The 20,216-nt window shown below is 44.5% G+C and overlaps 1 protein-coding gene across 2 annotated transcripts in view; it reads left to right on the forward strand.

Moving 5' to 3' along the window:
* The window catches only part of Gpnmb (glycoprotein nmb), a 31,337-nt gene extending 12,463 nt beyond the window's left edge, over nucleotides 1–18,874 (forward strand). For both annotated transcript variants that reach the window (XM_045135915.1, XM_045135916.1), the window contains exons 4-11: nucleotides 585–770; nucleotides 3,750–3,908; nucleotides 4,407–4,718; nucleotides 7,543–7,641; nucleotides 9,204–9,306; nucleotides 11,915–12,123; nucleotides 16,080–16,173; nucleotides 17,864–18,874. In XM_045135915.1, coding sequence (XP_044991850.1) covers nucleotides 585–770; nucleotides 3,750–3,908; nucleotides 4,407–4,718; nucleotides 7,543–7,641; nucleotides 9,204–9,306; nucleotides 11,915–12,123; nucleotides 16,080–16,173; nucleotides 17,864–18,017 — 1,316 coding nt within the window. In that variant the 3' untranslated portion in view covers nucleotides 18,018–18,874. The remainder of the gene's footprint in view (nucleotides 1–584; nucleotides 771–3,749; nucleotides 3,909–4,406; nucleotides 4,719–7,542; nucleotides 7,642–9,203; nucleotides 9,307–11,914; nucleotides 12,124–16,079; nucleotides 16,174–17,863) is intronic.
* Nucleotides 18,875–20,216: the final 1,342 nt, after the last annotated feature.

Here is a 20,216-nt window from a genome sequence, read left to right on the forward strand (position 1 = left end):
TCGAAAAAAATCCCCCCCCCCAACAAGGGCCCATATGACAGGTATTTGCTGGGTGGTTTATTTTCTGCTGGCCAGCATCATCGAAGCAAATGTTATTTGGCTGCTACAAATGTTAAAATCTGTATCCTTCATGATATTTTTTTTTATTTTTTTTAAATATTTTATTTATTTATTTGAGAGTGACAGAGACAGAGAGAAAGACAGATAGAGGGAGAGAGAGAGGGAGAATGGGCGCGCCAGGGCTTCCAGCCTCTGCAAACGAACTCCAGACACGTGCGCCCCCTTGTGCATCTGGCTAACGTGGGACCTGGGGAACTGAGCTTCAAACCGGGGTCCTTAGGCTTCACAGGCAAGTGCTTAACCGCTAAGCCATCTCTCCAGCCCATGATATTTTTATTGAAATGCAACATATGCACAGAAAAGTGCACCATCATAAGCAAACCACTGGATGGATTCTGAACACCGGGTTTAACCTGTTCACCGTTTTTACACGGTTATGAAAATGAAGACTCTTGTGTGTGAGTGGTGAGCGCTGGGCACTGGAGGCCACGTATCAACCCCGGCTGCTTCGTTTCTCTGCTTAGATTCGGGTCTGTCTTCTGACCTGTATGTTTACAACTGGACAACTTGGCCAGATGACAGCGACTGGGCAGAGGACGGTGACTTGCGCACTGGCCAAAGCCGGCACCACGTGTTCCCGGACGGGAAGCCCTTCCCTCACCCTCACGGACGGAAGAAGTGGAATTTCGTCTACGTCTTTCACACGTTTGGTTGGACTTTACAAACTCTCTGCCACTTTATATTTCTTTAAAACTTTAACCTCTTTTTGGTTCTATAATTGAAATTATAACACTAGTCTCTCTCTCGCTTCTCCTTAGCATGCGTGAAGAAAAAATAAAATAAAATACAGGACACCAAAGAATTAAAATGAAAACAAGTAGATTCAGCTCTCTCTCTCTCTAAAAAAAAAAAAAAAGACTGGCCAATGGTTTTGGTATAAAATCGTCATATGAAAAAATATTTACCTGGGAGCTGGGCGTGGTGGCGCATGCCTTTAATCCCAGCCCTTGGGAGGCAGGGGTAGGTGGATCGCTGTGAGTTCAAGGCCACCTTGATACTATATAGTGAGTAGGTCAGCCTGGGCTAGAAAGTGAGACCCTACCTTGAAAAACAAAACAAGTAAACAAAAAACTTGGGCTGGAGAATTGGCTTAGTGGATAAGGCAATTGCCTGGCAAAGCCAGAGGGTCTCCATTCACTTCCCCAGAAACCATGTAAGCCAGATGCACAAGAGGGCACATGCATCTGGAGTTCGTTTGCAGTGGCTGGAAGCCCCAGTGTACCCATTCTCTCCCTCTCCCTCTCCCTCCCTCTCTTTCTCTCTCAAATAACTAAATAAATTTTTAAAGATTAAAAAGAATTATCTGGGTATGGTAGCATATGCTTTTCATCCCAGCACTCCAGAGACAGAGGTAATAAGTCTTCTATGAGTTCCAGGCCAGCCAGGGACCACAGACTACAGAGTACAGTTCCAGGTCAGCCTGAGGTAGAGTAAGACCCTACCTCAAATAAACAAACAAAAAAAAAAAAAGGAAAGAAAGATGCTAACTGGTGCTTAGAATTCAAAACTCCATTTGAACAGTTCTAACACTTCTAAATGTTTTTCTTTAAAGAACATCAGATTTACTCCAATTAATTTATTTACATATTAAACCAAATGTTAACAATGCATGCTTACTGAACAAGTACAAAATGGGTTAATATCACACCCATCCTAAGCTGATTTTTTTTTCCAGTGCCACCATGGCCTGTCAGTCAGCTTGCCAAATATTTCATTTACTTGACCTAACACTCCTGTGACAATATTCTAAGAGATGCATAGAGTCATTATGTTCAATAGCACATTTTTAAATAATTTTTTATATTTTATTTTTATTTATTTATTTGAGAGAGAGATACAGAAATAGGGAAGGAAGGAGGGAGAGAGAGAGAGAGAGAGAGAGAGAGAGAGAGAATGGGCATGCCAACAAACTGCAAACAAACTCCAGATGTGTGTGCCCCCTTGTGCATCTGGCTTATGTGGGTCCTAGGGAGTCAAACTTGGGTCCCTTGGCTTTGCAGGCAAGCACCTTAACTGCTAAGCCATCTCTCCAGCCCCATAATTTATTTTTTTTATTGACAGCTTCCATAACTATAGACAAAAACCATAGTAATTCCCTCCCTGACTCTCTCCTTTGCAACTCCACTCTCCATCATGCTCCTTCCCCCTCTCAATCAGTCTCTTTTATTTTGATGTCATCATCTTTTCCTCCAATAGCACATTTTGAGCCAAGTTAACATTTCATTCACTTGGCCAGATCAGATGTCTTTGTTTAAGGTCTGCCTTCCACCTAGCAATGTCCAGCTTTCTAATGAGACTGCCCTAAATTTCCATCTTCCACCATTGGAATTAAGTCACCTCTCTCATTTGTGTGTGGTCTCATCTCCTAAGGCCAGAACTAACGCTTTCCTACATGGAGCCGACCCCCTGTCGCTCTCAAATAAATACATAAAAATAAACAAAAAAAATTTTTTTTAAATCTACTCAAAGCTGGACATGGTGGCACACACCTTTAATCCCAGCACACTGGAGGCAGAGGTAGGAGGAGGATCACTGTGGGTTCAAGGCCACCCTGAGACTGCATAGTGAATTTCAGGTCATCCTGAGCTAGAGCAAGACCTTACCTCAAAAAACCAACATATAGGGCTGGAGGGATGGCTTAGAGGTTAAGGCATTTGTCTGCAAAGCCAAAGGACCCAAGTTCCATTCCCCAGGAACCACATTAGCCAGATATGGCTATATCATGTTCATCTACTTATATTAAGTTCTTTGAAATGGTTACCAAAATAAGGTATATTTTTGAGTAACTTTTGTAACTTCCCTAGATACCTCATCATTACATCTAATATGTTTTCTTTCTTTCTTCCTTCCTTCCTTCCTTCCTTCCTTCCTTCCTTCCTTCCTTCCTTCCTTTCTTTCTTTCTTTCTTTCTTTCTTTCTTTCTTTCTTTCTTGTGTGTGTGAGACAGAATATAGGCATGCCAGTGTTTCTTGCCACTGCAAATGAACTCCAGATGCATGCACCACTTTATGCATCTGGCTTTATACAGGTAGTTGGGGAATCAAACCCAGGCCTGCATGCTTTGTAAGCAAGTGTCTTTAACCACTAAGCCATCTCCCCAGCACCCTAATATGTTTTCTTTTTTTGCTTGTTTGTTCATTTTTGCTTTGCCTTTTTTTTTTTTTTTTTTGAGGTAGGGACTTGCAAAACCCCAGGAATTTACTATGTTGTCTCAGGCTGGCCTCGAACTCATAGCAGTCCTCCTGCCTCTGCCTCTCAAGTGTTGGAATTAAAGGTATGCACCACCATGCCCAGCCCTAATATGTTTTCTATAAGAAAAAAAAAAATATTCCAAGTGCCAAATCATTTAACTTAACAAAGTGTATTATTTGTAAACTGGAACTGATTGAGTCTTTTTCACTGAACCTCTCTTTTCACTGTAAGCAGCTAGGTGCAATGACACGCGTGTAGCTGTAGGCTTGCTCGGGAAGGTTTCACACCGCTGAGCACCACCTCCCCGTGTGGGACAGAACTTCACAGTCTTTTCTCTCCTCAGCACAATCTTTAAGTGGTAGTTCATAGTCTTTCCAAGACAACTTCCAATGATCACGCAATGTTGCTAATAACGAAACATTCCCATCCTCTCCAAGGTCAATATTTCCAAAAATTGGGACGATGTTCAGCACGAATTTCTATAAGCACAACCAACTTGACCCTCGGTCCTCAGGTCATGGAAGTGACCGTCTACAGAAGGCATGGCCGGAGATACATTCCCGTCGCACAGGTTAAAGACGTGTACGTGGTAACAGGTACGTAGTGGGTGCTCTGTGTTAAGCGAGGATGAAGCACTTAGTTCTTTTCACATTAGCAGGTTAAGAGACAGCGCGTCATGATCTGGGTTCAGTTACGACTCACTTAGGACCCAACCCAAGCTTTTATATTTAATTATGTTGTATTCTACCTATTTTCCAAAATAGTGAGAGGAACTTAAAAAAACATTGCACATGAGAAAGAAAGCATGATGCTTAGTTATTTTTTAAATTTTTTTATTTATTGAGAGGCAGATAGAGAATAGGTAAACCAGGGACAGGAAGCCTAGCTGATGCAAATGAACTCCAGACATATGAGCCACCTTGTACATCTAGCTTTACATGAGTGCTAGGGAAATAAACCTGGGTCCTTAGGCTTTGCAGGCAAACGCCCTAACTGCTAAGCTATCTTTCCAGCCCACACTTAATCGTTTTAAATTTTAAACCTAAAATCAAGCAGTTACATGTTTTCTTCCTTTCTTGTGACATCTTCTTTAGAAGAGATTCCGATCTTTGTGACCATGTCCCAGAAGAATGATCGAAATGCATCTGATCACACCTTCCTCAAAGACATGCCCATTGTGTTCGACGTCCTGATCCACGATCCCAGCCACTTCCTCAACAAGTCAGCCATTTCCTACAAGTGGAACTTTGGGGATAACACTGGCCTGGTTGTCTCCAACAATCACACTTTGAATCACACCTATGTGCTCAATGGAACCTTCAATCTTAACCTCACGGTGCAAACTTCCGTGCCTGGGCCCTGTCCTCCACCTTTCACCACGCCTCCAAAACCGAGCCCTACTCCGAGTGAGTAGTTTCTGTCTGGTTCCTTGTTGTCTGGTCTTCATGTGCTTGTTTGCTTGTGACACATCATGCTATGTAGCCCTGGCTGGCCTTGAACTTGCAGTGACCCTCCAGCTTCTTCTTCTTTTTTTTTTATATTTTTTTCTTCATTTTTTATTTATTTGAGAGCGACAGACACAGAGAGAAAGACAGATAGAGGGAGAGAGAGAGAATGGGCGCGCCAGGGCTTCCAGCCACTGCAAACAAACTCCAGACACGTGCGCCCCCTTGTGCATCTGGCTAACGTGGGACCTGGGGAACCGAGCCTCGAACCGGGGTCCTTAGGCTTCACAGGCAAGCGCTTAACCGCTAAGCCATCTCTCCAGCCCAAGCTTCTCCTTCTTGAGTGCTAGATTACAGGCATGAGCCACCACACCTGCCTCTTCTGGGTGATTTTTGAGGCGGATTCTTAATGGCTAAGAAATATTCATATTGCCAGGAATGGTGGTGCACACCTTTAATCCCAGCACTTGGGAGCCAGAGGTAGAAGGATCACCATGAGTTCAAGGCCACCCTGAGACTACATAGTGAATTCCAGGTCAACCTGGGCTAGAGTGAGACCCTACCTCAAAAAAAAAATAAAAGAAAAAGAAAAGAAATATGTATATAGATTGTGTGTATATAGGCATTTGCTTTGTTTTTTATTTTTTATATTTAATCAACTTATTTATTTACAAGTGAAGAGAGAGGATAGGTACACCAAGACCTCCTGCAAATGAGGTGGCCCCTTTCCTCACACTTGCACATCCCAGCACCCTAGGTGGACATCCTCCACTGGTCACCAGAGGGCGCCATAACCAAGCCCAGAGAGAACATGTCTGGATGAATGTCTTGCGGTTTTTCCTAAAGCCTGTTTGCTGTTAAAAAAGAAAATAAAGTGTTAGTAATACAAGGAGATCTTGTCAAATCAAGAACACCTAAATCCAGACTCACCACTAATTCTTATTATTTTTTTTGAAATGTCTTAAATTGCAAAATTAATATACATTTATTAGTAAAAATTCAAACAAACACCAAAAAAGTTCAGAGTAAAAAGTCAAACATTCTATTCATGCTCTCGTCCTGAGTTTAAGCCTTGACAGTATTTCTTTCCAGATATTTTCTATTGGTTTATAAACACTCTGAGATGGGCGTGGTGACACAAACCTTTAAACCCAGCCCTCGGGAGGCAGAGGTAGGAGGATTGCTGTGAGTTCAAGGCCACCCTGAGACTACATAGTGAATTCCAGATCAGCCTGAGCTAGAGAGAGACCCTACCTTAAAAAAACAAAACAAAAAAACAAAAACAAAAGGCATTCTATATATACAAGCAAGTTTGTTTTGGCTTTTATGCAAATGGGTTCCTGCAATTTGAACGTTTTTACAACTGTGGAGCCCAGGCAGGCCTCCGACTCACAACCAATCCTCCAGGCAGTCTCCTGAGTGCTGAAACTACAGGCATGAGCTACCACACCTGGCAGAGAAGCAAGTTGTGTGTGCCTTACCTCACTTACATCTCATAGTCCGCCCCTGGAGGACAGTACAATTAGTCCTGTTCTATTGATGAGCCAAAAGAGACAAAGACAGGGTAAACGATGGATGTGCAAACAGCCAACAACATGAGCAGCAGGATTTTGAATCCAGAACATCTGTCTCTGAAATCAACATATGATTCATGTATCATGGCCTGCTCCATTTCACCACAGCTGTCGCATCACACATTTAACATGGCTTCAACTTTTCACTGGCCTCCAAAGTTTAAACAAGACATAGGATTCAGTTTGGGGCTGGGAATGTAGCTCAGCAATAGAGCGCTTGCCTGGCATGGGCATTAACCTGGGTTTCCTCCCAAGCCCTACAAAAAAGGGGCACATTTACTTATATAATTAAACAACCATAATGCCTTATAGCCGTAGAATCTCTACACATGTATTTCAAATTTCTGTATCATCTTAACAAATGTAGATGTTTTACGAAAGAACAGATGGAGGGGCTGGAGAGATGACTCAGCAGGTAAGGTGCTTGCTTGCAAAGCCTAAGGACCCAGGTTTGATTCCCCAGTACCCACATAAATCCAGATGTACAAAGTGGTACATGTGTCTGGAGTTTGTTTGCAGGCTGGAGGCCCTGAATCACTCATTCTCTCTCTCTCTCTCTCTCATTCATAAAAAAAAAAAAAATTAAAGAACAGATAGGGGGCTGGAGAGATGGCTCAGCAGTTAAGGCAGTTGCCTACAAAGCCTAATGACCAGAGTTTGATTCCCCAGTATCCATGTAAAGCCAAATGCACAAAGTGGCACTTGCATCTGGAGTTCATTGGCAGTGGCTAGAGGCCCTGGCATGTCCATTCTCTGTCTGTCTCCCCTCACCCTCTCTGTCCTTGCAAATAAATAAATAATTTAAAAAAAAAAAAAGAGCAGATGGGCACACACTTGTAATCCCACTTGGAAGGTGGGGGCAGAAAGACCAGGAGTTTAAGGCCAGCCTGGGATACATGGAATTCTATCTCTAAATAAATAACAACAAAAATCAAAAATATTTTAAAATTATAATAAAGAACAAATGGACAGCTGGGCATAGCGGCACATGCCTCTAATCCCAGCACTTGGGAGGCAGAGGTAGGAGGATGACCATGAGTTTGAGGCCACCTAAGACTACATAGTGAATTCCAGGTCACCTGGGCTAGAGGGAGACCCAACCTTGAAAAACAAACAAACAAAAAGAAGAAATGGACAGATGTCTGTATTTTTTATTATATCTGTGACTTTCTTAGTTACTATGCTAAACTTCTTTTATTCAAACACTCCAGTGCCTGCCAGTGGCGACCCTATGGAGGTGAGCAAGATTGCTGACGGCAACTGCCGGGTGGACAGATACGGTTACTTCATGGCCACTGTCACGATTGTAGGTGAGGCTAAAGACGGGTGAAGAAGGATGCCAGCTTCGACCAGGTCACCCACTCACGTTGCTAGTACAGAAGGGTGAAGGCAGGGACCTATAAACAGGCCATAGTGATGTGGGAAAGCACGGCTCACAGAACTGGCACCAGAGACTGAGTGGAGAATCGGTTTATCTTCACACCAGCATGGGCCCAGGGGAATCTCTTCCACAGCCTGGACCCTGATTCCTGGTGGTTCAGAGCTTATATGCCTTACCTTGGACTAGTCTTATTGTTGAATCTCAGAGCTCAAAGCCCTGGCCTAGTGCCAGAGACCTTGAGTATGAAAAATAGGTAAGTTTTACAGAAAACATAACAATTGGTTAATTAGGGCTGGAGAGAAAGCTTAGCAGTTAAGGTGCATGCCTGCAAAGCCTAAGGACCTAGGTTCAATTCTCCAGGTCCCACATAAGCCAGATGCACATGGTGGCACATGAGTCTGAAGTTTGCAGTGGCTAGAGGCCCTGGCGTGCCCATTTTTACTCACTCTATCTCTCTCTCTCCCATTCTCTGTCTCTAAAAAGAAAATAAAAAGTGGCTAATTAGCAGAGATGCCTGCAGCTGTGTTAAGGAGTGCAGGACATAACCAATAAAAAGTCTATTACAGTATAGGACATAACTCTGCAGCAGAGGCTTGTAAATTTCCTTACCCCAATTTCCATCTCAGTAGTATCCAGCAAAGAAGGAAAGCCTATGCATCTGTTTCTGGGCACAGGGGTTGGGGTCCAAGCTGGGTACCCTGGGTGAGTCACCTCCGCCCTAGAGGAGCTGACCAGACCATGAAGCTGGGGACTGCATCTGCCCAGGAGTCACCTTGCCCCAAACCATCTGCCCCAAAGGGAGTGTGGTTTCTGATACACACCTAGACTCTTGAAATAAGGACCTAGGTGGGACAGAATAGTGCAATGTGACTTCGAAATGCTGTGTGGCCGTGTAGCAACAGCTATGGGGATGTATTCCCAGACTTGGTGTGCTTCTGTTTGGCGAAGGCTGTCTCCATTTATTTTTGGTTCAGGCATATCTCTTAGTCCATCCAAGCTTCTATGGCAGGATGCTTTAGAGTGGGTAGCTTATGTTTTCTTTTCCTTTTTTTTTCCTCTAAATTTTATTTATTTATTTTATTTACTTGAGAGAGGGAAAGAGGCAGAGAGAGAAAGAGAGGGAGAGAGAATGGGCACACCAGGACCTCCAGCCACCATAAATGAACTCCAGATGCATGCCACCTTGTGCATCTGGCTTACAAGGGTCCTGGGGAATCGAACTGAGGTCCTTTGGCTTTGCAGGCAAATGCCTGCCTTAACCACTAAGCCATCTTTCCAGGCCCAGCTGGGTGTCTTATATATCGTAGGACTCTATTGCTCATCGTCCTGGAGAATAGAAGTCAAGATCACAGCAGATTCAGTGTGTCGGGAGGGCCACTTCCTGGTTCATAGGTGACCATCTTCTCACTGCGTCCTCACATAGCAGATGGGGCCAGGGTGTTCCATGGGGTCTCTCCATAAAGGCACTAATCCTATCTCTGGTGTTGTTAGAGGGAATCCTGAAGATCAGCATCATCCAGGCTGCAGACGTCCTGATGCCTGCGCCATGGCCCGACAGCTCCCTGATGGACTTCACGGTGACCTGCGAAGGGGCGTAAGTACATGGTCTCTGTCCGGATGGGCCAAGTGAGGCCCCCAGGTCTGAACAAAGGGCCTCACCACCAATCATCCCATCTAAACTGATACAAATCCTTACATATCAGACACCCCAGATGAGCCAGGTGTGGACACATTTGGCATCCCAGCACTCAGGAGGCTGAGGCAGGAAAATGACAGCATTGAGGCCAGTGTGTGCTATATGATGAGGCTCAGTCTCAAAGGGGGAAAATAAGAAGGAACCCCAGTTGAAGAAGGCCTTATAAAAGGCCATGGAAGCCATCATCATACTCATATGTTGTTAGTTGAAAATGCTAATAAAGGGCTGGAGAGATGGCTTAGTGGTTAAGCGCTTGCCTGTGAAGCCTAAGGACCCCGGTTCGAGGCTCGCTTTCCCAGGTCCCACGTTAGCCAGATGCACAAGGGGGCGCACGCGTCTGGAGTTCGTTTGCAGAGGCTGGAAGCCCTGGCGCGCCCATTCTCTCTCTCTCCCTCTATCTGTCTTTCTCTCTGTGTCTGTTGCTCTCAAAAAAAGAAAAAATGCTAATAAAGTTAACTAGCAATGTTACTGTTGTTCAATTGGACAATGTAATAACCAACGGCACACTTACTGTGCTCTTAGCACCTGGCATCTCTCCTCATATTGAGTCCTCACAACAATCCTATGAACCTACCCATCATACAGGGCGAGTGGGCACACAGTGGTCACAGACCTCCCCCACCAACATCTGTGAGCTGGCAGAGAGGCTGGTAGGCCAGAGATCAGGCTCGAGCTGGCTCTGCAGCTCCTTGAATCTCCTTCTGGAAGCCAATCTGGAACTGTCCTATGACAGCCCTTTCTGTAGTGGACAAAGCTTTTTCTAGAATACTGTGATTTCCTATTGTGATTTGACTACATATCTTAAACTAAATAAATACCAATTAACTAATGAAATATATCAGCAAATCAACCAAATTACATATATGTGACTTAGCTAATAAAAATGTACGAGAGGCTAAGTATAGTGATACTGTAACCCCAGGACCCCAGAACCCCAGGACTTGAAAGGCTAAGACAGGAGGAACATGAATTCAAGGCCAGCCTGGGTTGTATATAGAGACCTGTCTCAAAAAAACAGAAGACAAATGTGTTTAAATATATAAATTCAGTGGCTATGGAACTTGCCTGCAAAGCCTAACAACTTGGCTTCCATTCCCCAGTGTCCACGTAAAGCCAGACGCACAAAGTGGCACAAACATCTGAAGTTCATTTGCACTGGCTAGAGGCCCTGGTGCACCTATTCTCTCTCTCTCTGCTTGCAAATAAATTAACTAATTTAAATGTATATTCACCAGCACAATTCCACCTTATTTGGTAGGAAAGGAGTAAGGGCTGGGGTGCAGCTCACTTGGTAGAGTGCCTGCCTAGTGTGATGAGACTCTAGGTGGTTCAACACTCAGCACTGCATAAACCCAGCATAGTGGTACATGTCTGCACCCCAGAACTCAGGAGCTCAAAGCAGGAAGATCAGAAATTCAAGGTCAAGAGGTAGGAGGATCGCCATGAGTTCGAGGCCACCCTGAGACTACATGGTGAATTCCAGGTCAGCCTGGGCTAGAGTGAGACCCTACCTCAACACCCCCACACACACAGAGAAAAAGCAAAAATAACAACACCATCACCACCAAAAGAGCCCTGACCTTAGGACTGGGGAGATAGTTGGTCAGTACAGCGCATGACTATCAAGCATGAGGACTTAATTTCAACCCCTAGAACCCACACAACATTGCCAGGCACAGTTGTGCACACTGGTAATGCCACCACTGGGGAAGCAGGCACAGGCGATGCCCGGGGGCTGGCCAGCCATTCTCGCTTAATTGGTGAGTTCCAAAAAGATAAATGCTGTCCGGAAGGAATGACACCCAAGGTTGTCCTCGGTGGTGCACACGCACATACGTGCACATGTGTGCGCACACACACACACACAGCATGCATACATCCATGAAAAAAAAAACATAAATTCTGAGCTGGGGAGATGGCTCAAAACTTAAAAATACTTGATTACCAAACCTTCCAGCCTAGGTTCAATTCCCCAGTACCCATATAAAGGCAGATACACAAAGTGGCCCACACATTTGGAGTTCATTTACAGTGGCAAGAGGCCCTGGTGTGCCCATTCTCTTTCTTTCTTTCTCCTCTCACCCTCTCTCTCAAAAATATTTTTTTCTTCAAGGTAGGGTCTCGCTCTAGTTCAGGCTGACCTGGAATTACTATGTCATCTCTGGGTGGCCTCGAACTCATGGCGATCCACCTATCTCTGCCTCCTGAGTCACCACCACGCCTGGCTAAAAATATTTTCTTAAAATAATTAACATTGCCGGCTGTGGAGGCACACACCTTTAATCCCAGTACTCGGGAGGCAGAGGTAGGAGGATCGCTGTGAGTTCGAGGCCTCCCTGAGATTATATAGTGAATTCCAGGTCAGCCTGAGCTATAGCGAAACTCTGCCTTGAAAAATCAAAAAAAAAAAAAAAAAAAAAGAAAGAAAAGAAAAGAAAAAAAGGACATTACATTCCTTTCTCCTCCATGTGACCTGTGTGACCTTCACCCCACTGCCACATCACAGAATCCCCACGGAGGTCTGCACCATCATTTCTGACCCCACCTGCCAGATTGCCCGGAGCATGATTTGCAACCCTGTGGCTGTGGATGAGACGTGCCTGCTGTCTGTGAGAAGAGCCTTTAACAGGTCCGGCATATACTGTGTGAACTTCACTCTGGGTGACGACACAAGCCTGGCCCTCACCAGCACCCTCATCTCTGTGCCTGGCAAAGGTGAGGTTTGGTTTACAGTCCTGTATACATTTCATGCTGCAGGGAAAGTGTGTGCCCATATTAAAACCCTCAAGAACTTCACTGGCAACTTTTATTTCAATGCAAGATTCTTCACACTCTTGTTAATAAGGATTTGTGAACTGGCGGTAAAATCCATTGCAAACCTCCTTAGCCAAGTGATGACAGAGAAACGCCAGGAAATAGAGGCCAAAGAAAAACCTGCTGAGGGGCTTGAGAGATGGCTTAGTGGTTAAGGCACTTGCCTGCAAAGCCTAAGGACCCAGGTTTGATTCCCTAGTGCCCACATAAGCCAGATGCACAAGGTGGCACATGTGTCTGGGGTTTGTTTGCAAAAATGGCTAAAGGCCTTGATGCACCCATTCTCTGTCTCTCTCAAATAAATAAATAAAATGTATTTATTTTTTAAAGTCTGCTGATGGAAGCATCAGCTGTGATCATGGACCAGCAATGATTGGAAATGATCACTTCATGCTCCAAGAGGTTTGTATTTTGGTAGGAGAGTTAGAAGTTCAACATCAAAAACTAGCAATGGGGCTGGAGAAATGGCTTAGTGGTTAAGTGCTTGCCTGTGTAGCCTAAGGACCCCGGTTCGAGGCTCGATTCCCCAGGACTCACGTTAGCCAGATGCACGAAGGGGCGCATGCGTCTGGAGTTCATTTGCAATGGCTGGAGGCCCTGGCTCTCTCTCTATCTACCTCTTTCTCTGTCTGTTGATCTCAAATAAATAAATTAATTAATTAAAAAATAAAAAAATAAACTAGCAATGTCCTTCAATAACAACAATGAGGGAAAGGTGAAACCAGGCCTTAACGAGCCCACCTGAGCAAAAAAATGAGGCCAAGAGAAATGGGAAACCCAGGCCCACCTGTGCCTCTGACTTGCTGCGTGTCCCTTCTTCTCTGGCCCAAGCTTATGCTGAGACAGCAGCCAAGCGCCTGGCTTACCCTGGCGGCACTCACCACGAAGACGAGCCCGTTATGCACCTCTCATCCAGCATTCAGGACACTGAGGCAGGAGGATCATGAGTTTGAGGACAGTCTGGGCTACATAGCAAGACAGTATCTAAACAAACTACTTTGTCCTCCTAATTCTTGGAGAGGTTTTTTTTTTTTTTTTTTTTTTTTAAAAAAAAAAAGGAGCCAGGTGTGGTGGCACACACCTTTAATCCCAGCATTTGGGAAGCAGAGGTAGGAGGATCACCATGAGTTCAAGGCCACCCTGAGACTACATAGTGAATTCCAGATCAGCCTAAGATGAGTGAAACCCTACCTCAAAAAAAAAAAGAAAAAGAAAAAGAAAGTTAGCAAACTCCAAGAAATTTCACTTACAAATATGCATTTGCTGGTGGTATTTCATTTCCTCCAGGCCCCCACTTGGTAGCCTCAGCTGGATCTCAGTTATGACCAACTGTGGTATGACTTCCTTATGTCTAATAAGTGCTAATAGTGGAGTGAAGGGAAAGAGATTAAGCCCGGTACACTGATTTGCTCTTTGATTTGAGTACTTTCAGGTAGAATCTAACGACTGATTTTGCAATGTAAATGTACTTACATATGGATGCGCCATTGTAGAGGACAGCCTTAAACTCACTGGGAAAAAAAAGTCTGAGTAATTGAGTGTAAATAGTCATGTGACCTTTTTTACTTTACTCATGCAATTCAATGACAAGGACAGATTCTGATCAATTCATCCTTGAGCGCTTTCATTGTGGAAGTATCCTGGAGTGTACTCAGACCGAGATGGGAAGGGTGATGACTCCACATGGCCTCTTGTATGATCAGGAGACTCAGTGAGCACAAGGTGTGTGAGGCCGGTCTCTGTGATTAGCTAAAACTCATCTGTTCATTACAAAATATTTTTCTTTAAAAATTTTTTTTTTTACTTTATTTGTTTGAGAGAGAGAGAGAAGGGAGAAAGGCAGATAGAGACTGGGTGCACCAGGGCCTTCAGCCACTGTGAAAAAAAACCCAGACACAAGTGCTGCCTTGTGCATCTCTCTGGCTTACATGGATCCTGGGGAACAGAACCTAAGTCCTTTGGCTTTGCAGGCAAGTTCCTTAACCACTAAGCCATATCTCCAGCCCTCTAAAATATTTTTTTAATGTTTTATTTATTTGTTTGAGAGCAAGAGAGGCAGATAGAGAATGGGTGCACTAGGACCTCCAGCTACTGCAAATGAGCTTCAGATGCTTGCGCAATCTTGTGCTTTACCTAGGTACTGGGAAATTGAACCTCGGCCCTTTGGTTTTGCAGGCAAGTGCTTTAACCACTAAGCCATCTGTTGCAGTCAGGTCTGCATTGCTGATAGGAATCACCCAACCAAGAGCAGCTTCTGGGGAAAAAAATGGTGGGGGGGGGTATTTTGGTTTATAGGCTCGGGGGGAGGCTCCACGATAGCAGGGGGAAAACGATGGCATGAGCAGAGGGTGGGCATCACCCCCTGGTCAACATCAGGTGGACCATAGCAACAGGAGAGTGTGCCAAACACTGGCATGGGGAAACTGGCTGTATCACCCATAAGCCCACCCCCAACAATACACTGCCTCCAGGAGGCGTTAATTCCCCATTGCCATCAGCTGGGGAATCTAGCATTTGGAACACCTAAATTTATGAGGGACACCTGAATCAAACCACCACACCATCTCTCCAGCCCACCAAATATTTTTCTAAATTCTTTTAAATTAAAAAAATATTTTTTGTTTGCTTACCATCAGCCTACCACCTCGTTAGCTAGTCTCTGAGAGCACTTAAATAGCCACAGGCCAATAACCTCCTGCTTCATTTAACACAGACAGTGAACAAAGTAACAGGAAGGTGTTGTGAAGAAACCAGTGCAGGTCTGGGGAGAGAGAGTGACTCCCATGGAGGAGGGAGGTGAAGGCAGTTCAGGTTGAGAGGTGGGGAGAAGTCTTGGTGAAGGGGTGCCTTTGAGCTAAAAATCTGAATTTAGAAGTAAACAGCACGTTTAGATCTTCAAAGGCTACCTACCTAGGGTCTAGTCATCATTCTACATGAACCCGGGGAGGCCATGGGCTGGCAGGTGAGAAACATTTAGACTATCGCTCAAGAGGGCTGGAGAGATGGCTTAGCAGTTAAGCGCTTGCCTGTGAAGCCTAAGGACCCCGGTTCAAGGCTCGGTTCCCCAGGTCCCACGTTAGCCAGATGCACAAGGGGGCACACGCATCTGGAGTTCGTTTGCAGTGACTGGAGGCCCTGGCGCGCCCATTCTCTCTATCTGCCTCTTTGTCTGTCACTCATAAATAAATAAAAATGAACAAAAAAATTAGAATATTCCTCCAGGGCATGGTGGGAGAGGATTGTGGGAGTGGGCTGCAGGAAGCAAGGGTAAAGTGCCTGGGATAGCAATGGTGACAGAGATAGACACAGATAAATTTAGCTGAGTTACAAAGTAAAGGAAAGACACAGTTCCTGCCCTTGTGGGGTACACAGTGTAGCTGGAAAGAAAGAGTGGCACCCAGAGCTACCAGCAGAGGTGACAGAGTAGGGTCACCAGTGCCCTCAGGAGCTCCTGGAAGGCACTGAGAACGTGGGGACTGGACATAAGGCAGGGGGAGGGTATTCCCAACAGGGGACCTAGCAGTGACTGATGAGATGAGGCCAGAGGCCTGAGCAGTGAATCATGGGAGCCCTGGGCACTGGCAGCTCAGCAAAGTCCTAAGCAGGTGTCACCAAGCTGCGGCATCACTCCTCTAACCTGGACACGATGTTCCAGACGTGCTTACTCATTCTCTAAATGGAAGATAAGCTTGACCCAAGGACTATGTATTATTTAATGGAAAAGATTACTCAAAGCTCAGAGTGAGGCATATGTCTTCTGCCATAGCTCCCTTCCCCATTTGTTTAATGGCATTGCCAGCAGATGTCCTCCAGGTGGAAGATGTAACTAACGTGCATGGTCTTGCTTCTGTTCCAAGACCCCGCGTCCCCTCTAGGAACAGTAACTGTGGCCCTGATCGCCGTCGGCTGCCTCGCCATGTTTGTGACTGTGATCACTATCCTGCTGTACAAGTAAGTTTCTGATTAAATCTCTACATCAGAAACAAATAGCATTTTGTCCACAAACATTTTGCTTTTTTCTCCTCTTTACTATTTAGTATATGAAAAGAAACTCTTCCATTGAACCATAAATACCAAACTGGGACATATTCATTTGACTGTGTTTTTCTAAAAAATATTTTAGGGCTGGAGGGATGGCTTAGCGGTTAAGGCGTTGCCTGTAAAAGCCAAAGGACTCAGGTCAATTCCCCAGGACCCACGTTAGCCAGATGCACAAGGGAGCGCACGTGTCTGGAGTTCATTTCCAGTGGCTGGAGGCCCTGGCACACCCATTATCTCTCTCTCTCTCTCTCTTTCTCTGTCAAATAAACACATTTTAAAAAATAAAAATAAGTCCTTTAAAAATATTTTATTTTTATTTATTTATGTGAGAAAGAGAGGTAGAGAGTGAGAGAATGGGCGTGCCAGGGCCTCCAGCCACTGCAAACGAACTCCAGACACGTGCGCTCCCTTGTGCATCTGGCTAACGTGGGTCCTGGATCCTTTGGCTTTGCAGGCAAGTACCTTAGTACTAAGCAATCTCTCCAGCCCCTGGTTTTTGTTTTTGTTTTAAACCTAAAAGTACTACCAGCTGTCAGTAACTTTGCAAAATTATATCTATGTAATGTTTACCATACTGAAAAATCACAGTGAGCAGGCACTTTTCCTGCATGCATAAAGAGAAAATAACCTTATTTTCATTAGATGCTGGTATGTTGAAGCCAGGATTAGGTTAATGGAATTCACCTTTTGTACCTGGCATAAGAAAGATTATAAAACGTAACTTATTTTAGCAGATCTTTTTATTTTTATATATTTATTTGAAAGAGAGAGAGGGAGGAAAAGAGGCAGGGAGAGAGAATGGGCATGCCAGGGCCTCTGGCCACTGCAAATGAGCTCCAGATGCATGTGCCACCATGTGCATCTGGCTTATGTGGGTACTGGGAAACTGAACCTGGGTCCTTAGGCTTCATAGGCAAGTGCTTTAACTGTTAAGCCATCTCTCCAGCTCCTGAAGATCTTTTTTAATACATATATTATTTATTTATTTGTGAAAGACACAGAAAAAGGAGAAAAAGAGAAAGAGCGAGTGAGTATGGGCACACCAGGGCCTCTTATCACTGTAAATGAACTCCAGACATGCACTACTTTATGCATCTGGCTTTACGTGGATACTGGGGAATCAAACCTGGGCCATCAGGCTTTACAAGCAAGAGCCTTTAACCACTGAGCCACCTCTCCAACTCTGAAGATCATTTTATTTATTTATTTATTTACTTACTTACTTACTTAAGAGAGAGAGAGATAATGGGTGCACCAGGGCCTCTGGCCACTGCAAACAAACTCCAAACACATGCGCCACCTTGTGCACCTGGCTTATATGAGTACTGGAGAATCAAATCTGGGTCCTTAGGCTTTGCAGGCAAGCACTTTAAATGCTAAGCCATCTCTCCAGTTCAATATCTTTTTTTAAATTGTTTTTTGAGGTAGGGTCTCATTCTAGTCCAGGTTGACCTGGAATTCACTGTGTAGCCTCAGGGTGGCCTCAAACTCACAGTAATCCTCCTACCTCTGCCTTCCAAATGCTGGGATTAAAGGCATGTGCCACCACACCCAGCTCAATATCTTTTTTTAAATCACTGTCATTTTTTTTTTTTTCCAGAAAACACAAGGAATACAAACCAATAGGAAAGTGTCCTAGGACCGTGGTCACAGGCAGAGGCCTGAGTGGTTTCCTCACTCACGCCAAGGCCACGCTTTTTCCAGGAACCCAGGAAAAGGATCCACTGCTCAAAAGCCAACCAGGAATTCTTTAAGTCACCAGCCTTATTTCTGGCCAACAACCTTTGGAACCATTTGTGTGAGCTGTGCAGGAATGGGTGGCCATTAACCCTTTTTTTTCTAAAGATTATTGTAATATATATATATAGCTTTCCATATAGCCACATGCATGAAGTGAGAATTGGCCTAGCCCAAAGGCCAGGCCCTAAGCTAACTGAATCCCATGTTATTAAAAGATGCCTGAGCTGCTGATAGAATAATAACAAGCCCAAGCTTTTTGTATGAGGCATATGCTTGTTAAACTCACAAAAAATACACCAATCTAAAAAGTAGATGTTAAATAATAGATGGTGGTGACAAGTATCTTGCCCAGCTGAATGAAGAAATGATACTTATACATCCATTTTTTTTTTTTTCAGTTTTTCGAGGTAGAGTCTCACTCTATCCCAGGCTGATGTGGAATTCACTATGTAGGCTCACTATGTGGCCTCGAACTCATGGTGATCCTCCTACCTCTGCCTCCTAAGTGCTTGGGTTAAAGGCATGCGCCACCACGCCTGGCTTCTCATTCATCCATTTATCCATGGACACTTATTTAGTGTTGTCTGCATACCAGCCATGGTGCTGGGGAATGGGCCTTCACTCAGAGAGTTGATACTCTTTTGTATATATCTGAATTTCTGAACCATGTGATGCACATATTTGGAATCATATGTTATGGTTTCCTGAGAGAGGCTTCCTACCAGTTTCTCTGTTAAAATCATATAGAAACTTGATCAGTGAGGATTGCTTCTCCATTTGTAACTAAAATTGTCTGCCATATGTCAGACGTAATATTCTTTTTATTTCTTTTTCTCTTCTTCCTGAAAAAATAAACTGCGGGAAGAGACAAGACCTTGGTATTGTTGTTATTTTCCGAGTGTATTGTTTGCCATTTCATTCTACGCGTGGTAGTTTTGGTGTCTTTGTGTGTGGTGTGTGTGTGTCTGTGTGTGTGTGTGTGTGTGTGTGTACTCACATGTGTGTGGAAGCCAATGTGGAGGTCAGTGTTAGCTATCTTTCTCAATCATGCTCCACCTTATTTTATTTGAGAGAGAGAGAGAGACAGAAATAGGCAGGTAGAGAGAGAATGGGCACGCCAGGGCCTCCAGCCACTACAGATGAACTCCAGATGCATGCGCCCCCTTGTGCATCTGGCTTATGTGGGTCCTGGGGAGTCGAACCGGTTCCTTAGGCTTTGCAGGCAAGCGCCTTAACTGCTAAGCCATCTCTCCAGCCCCTCTCTACTTCATTTTTTGAGACAGCATCTCTCAGTGAACCTGGAGCTCAATGATCCAGTTAGACTACAAGCAGCAAGTCACAGTGAGGCCCTGAGTCTCCCCAACACTGGGATACAGAGTCATACCTCTGTGCCTGGCTTTTGTATGTATGCTAAGTCCTTCCGCTTGCACAAGTCCTTTACTGACTGAGCTGTGTCCCCAACCCCCTCACTTGTAGTTATTGACAAGTAAAAAGTTCTCTAATTTCACCCCAAATAACATTGATAATCTCATAAACATTTTCTCTTTATTTCCTTCTTTTATGGCTTTTCGAGGTAGGGTTTCACTCTAGCTCAGGCTGAAATTTGCTATGTAGTCTCAGGGTGGCCTCGAACTCATGGCAATCCCCCTCCCTCAGCCTCCAGAATGCTGGGATTAAAGGCTTTTTTTTTTCAGGATATGGTCTCAATGTAGCCCAGGTTGACCTGGAACTCACTCTGTAGTCCCCTGTGACCTCAAACTCAGTGATCTTCTGACCTCAGCCACTTGAGTTCTAGGATTAAAGGCATCTGTCACCACATTGGCTCATAAACATTTTCTATTTAAAAATATATACAGGCTGGGCATGGTGGTGCACACCTTTAATCCCAGCACTCAGGAGACAGACATAAGAGGATCATTGTGAGTTCAAGGTCAGCCTGAACTACAGAGTGAGTTCTAGGTCAGCCTGGGTTACAGTGAGACCATACCTCAAACATATATGTATGTGTGTGTGTGTGTGTGTGTGTGTGTGTATGCATATGTATATATGCATGCATATGTAGGCATGGTGGTGCATGCCTATAATCCTAGCACTCAGGGTGAGCAGAGGGATGGAAGCAGGAGGATCAGGAGTTCAAGAACAGCCAGGGCTGCATGGGACCTTGTCTCAAAATATAATAATAATAATAAATAGTTACATATATATAATATGTG

The sequence above is a fragment of the Jaculus jaculus genome, chromosome 16, assembly GCF_020740685.1.
Source record: "Jaculus jaculus isolate mJacJac1 chromosome 16, mJacJac1.mat.Y.cur, whole genome shotgun sequence".
Taxonomy (NCBI): domain Eukaryota; kingdom Metazoa; phylum Chordata; class Mammalia; order Rodentia; family Dipodidae; genus Jaculus; species Jaculus jaculus.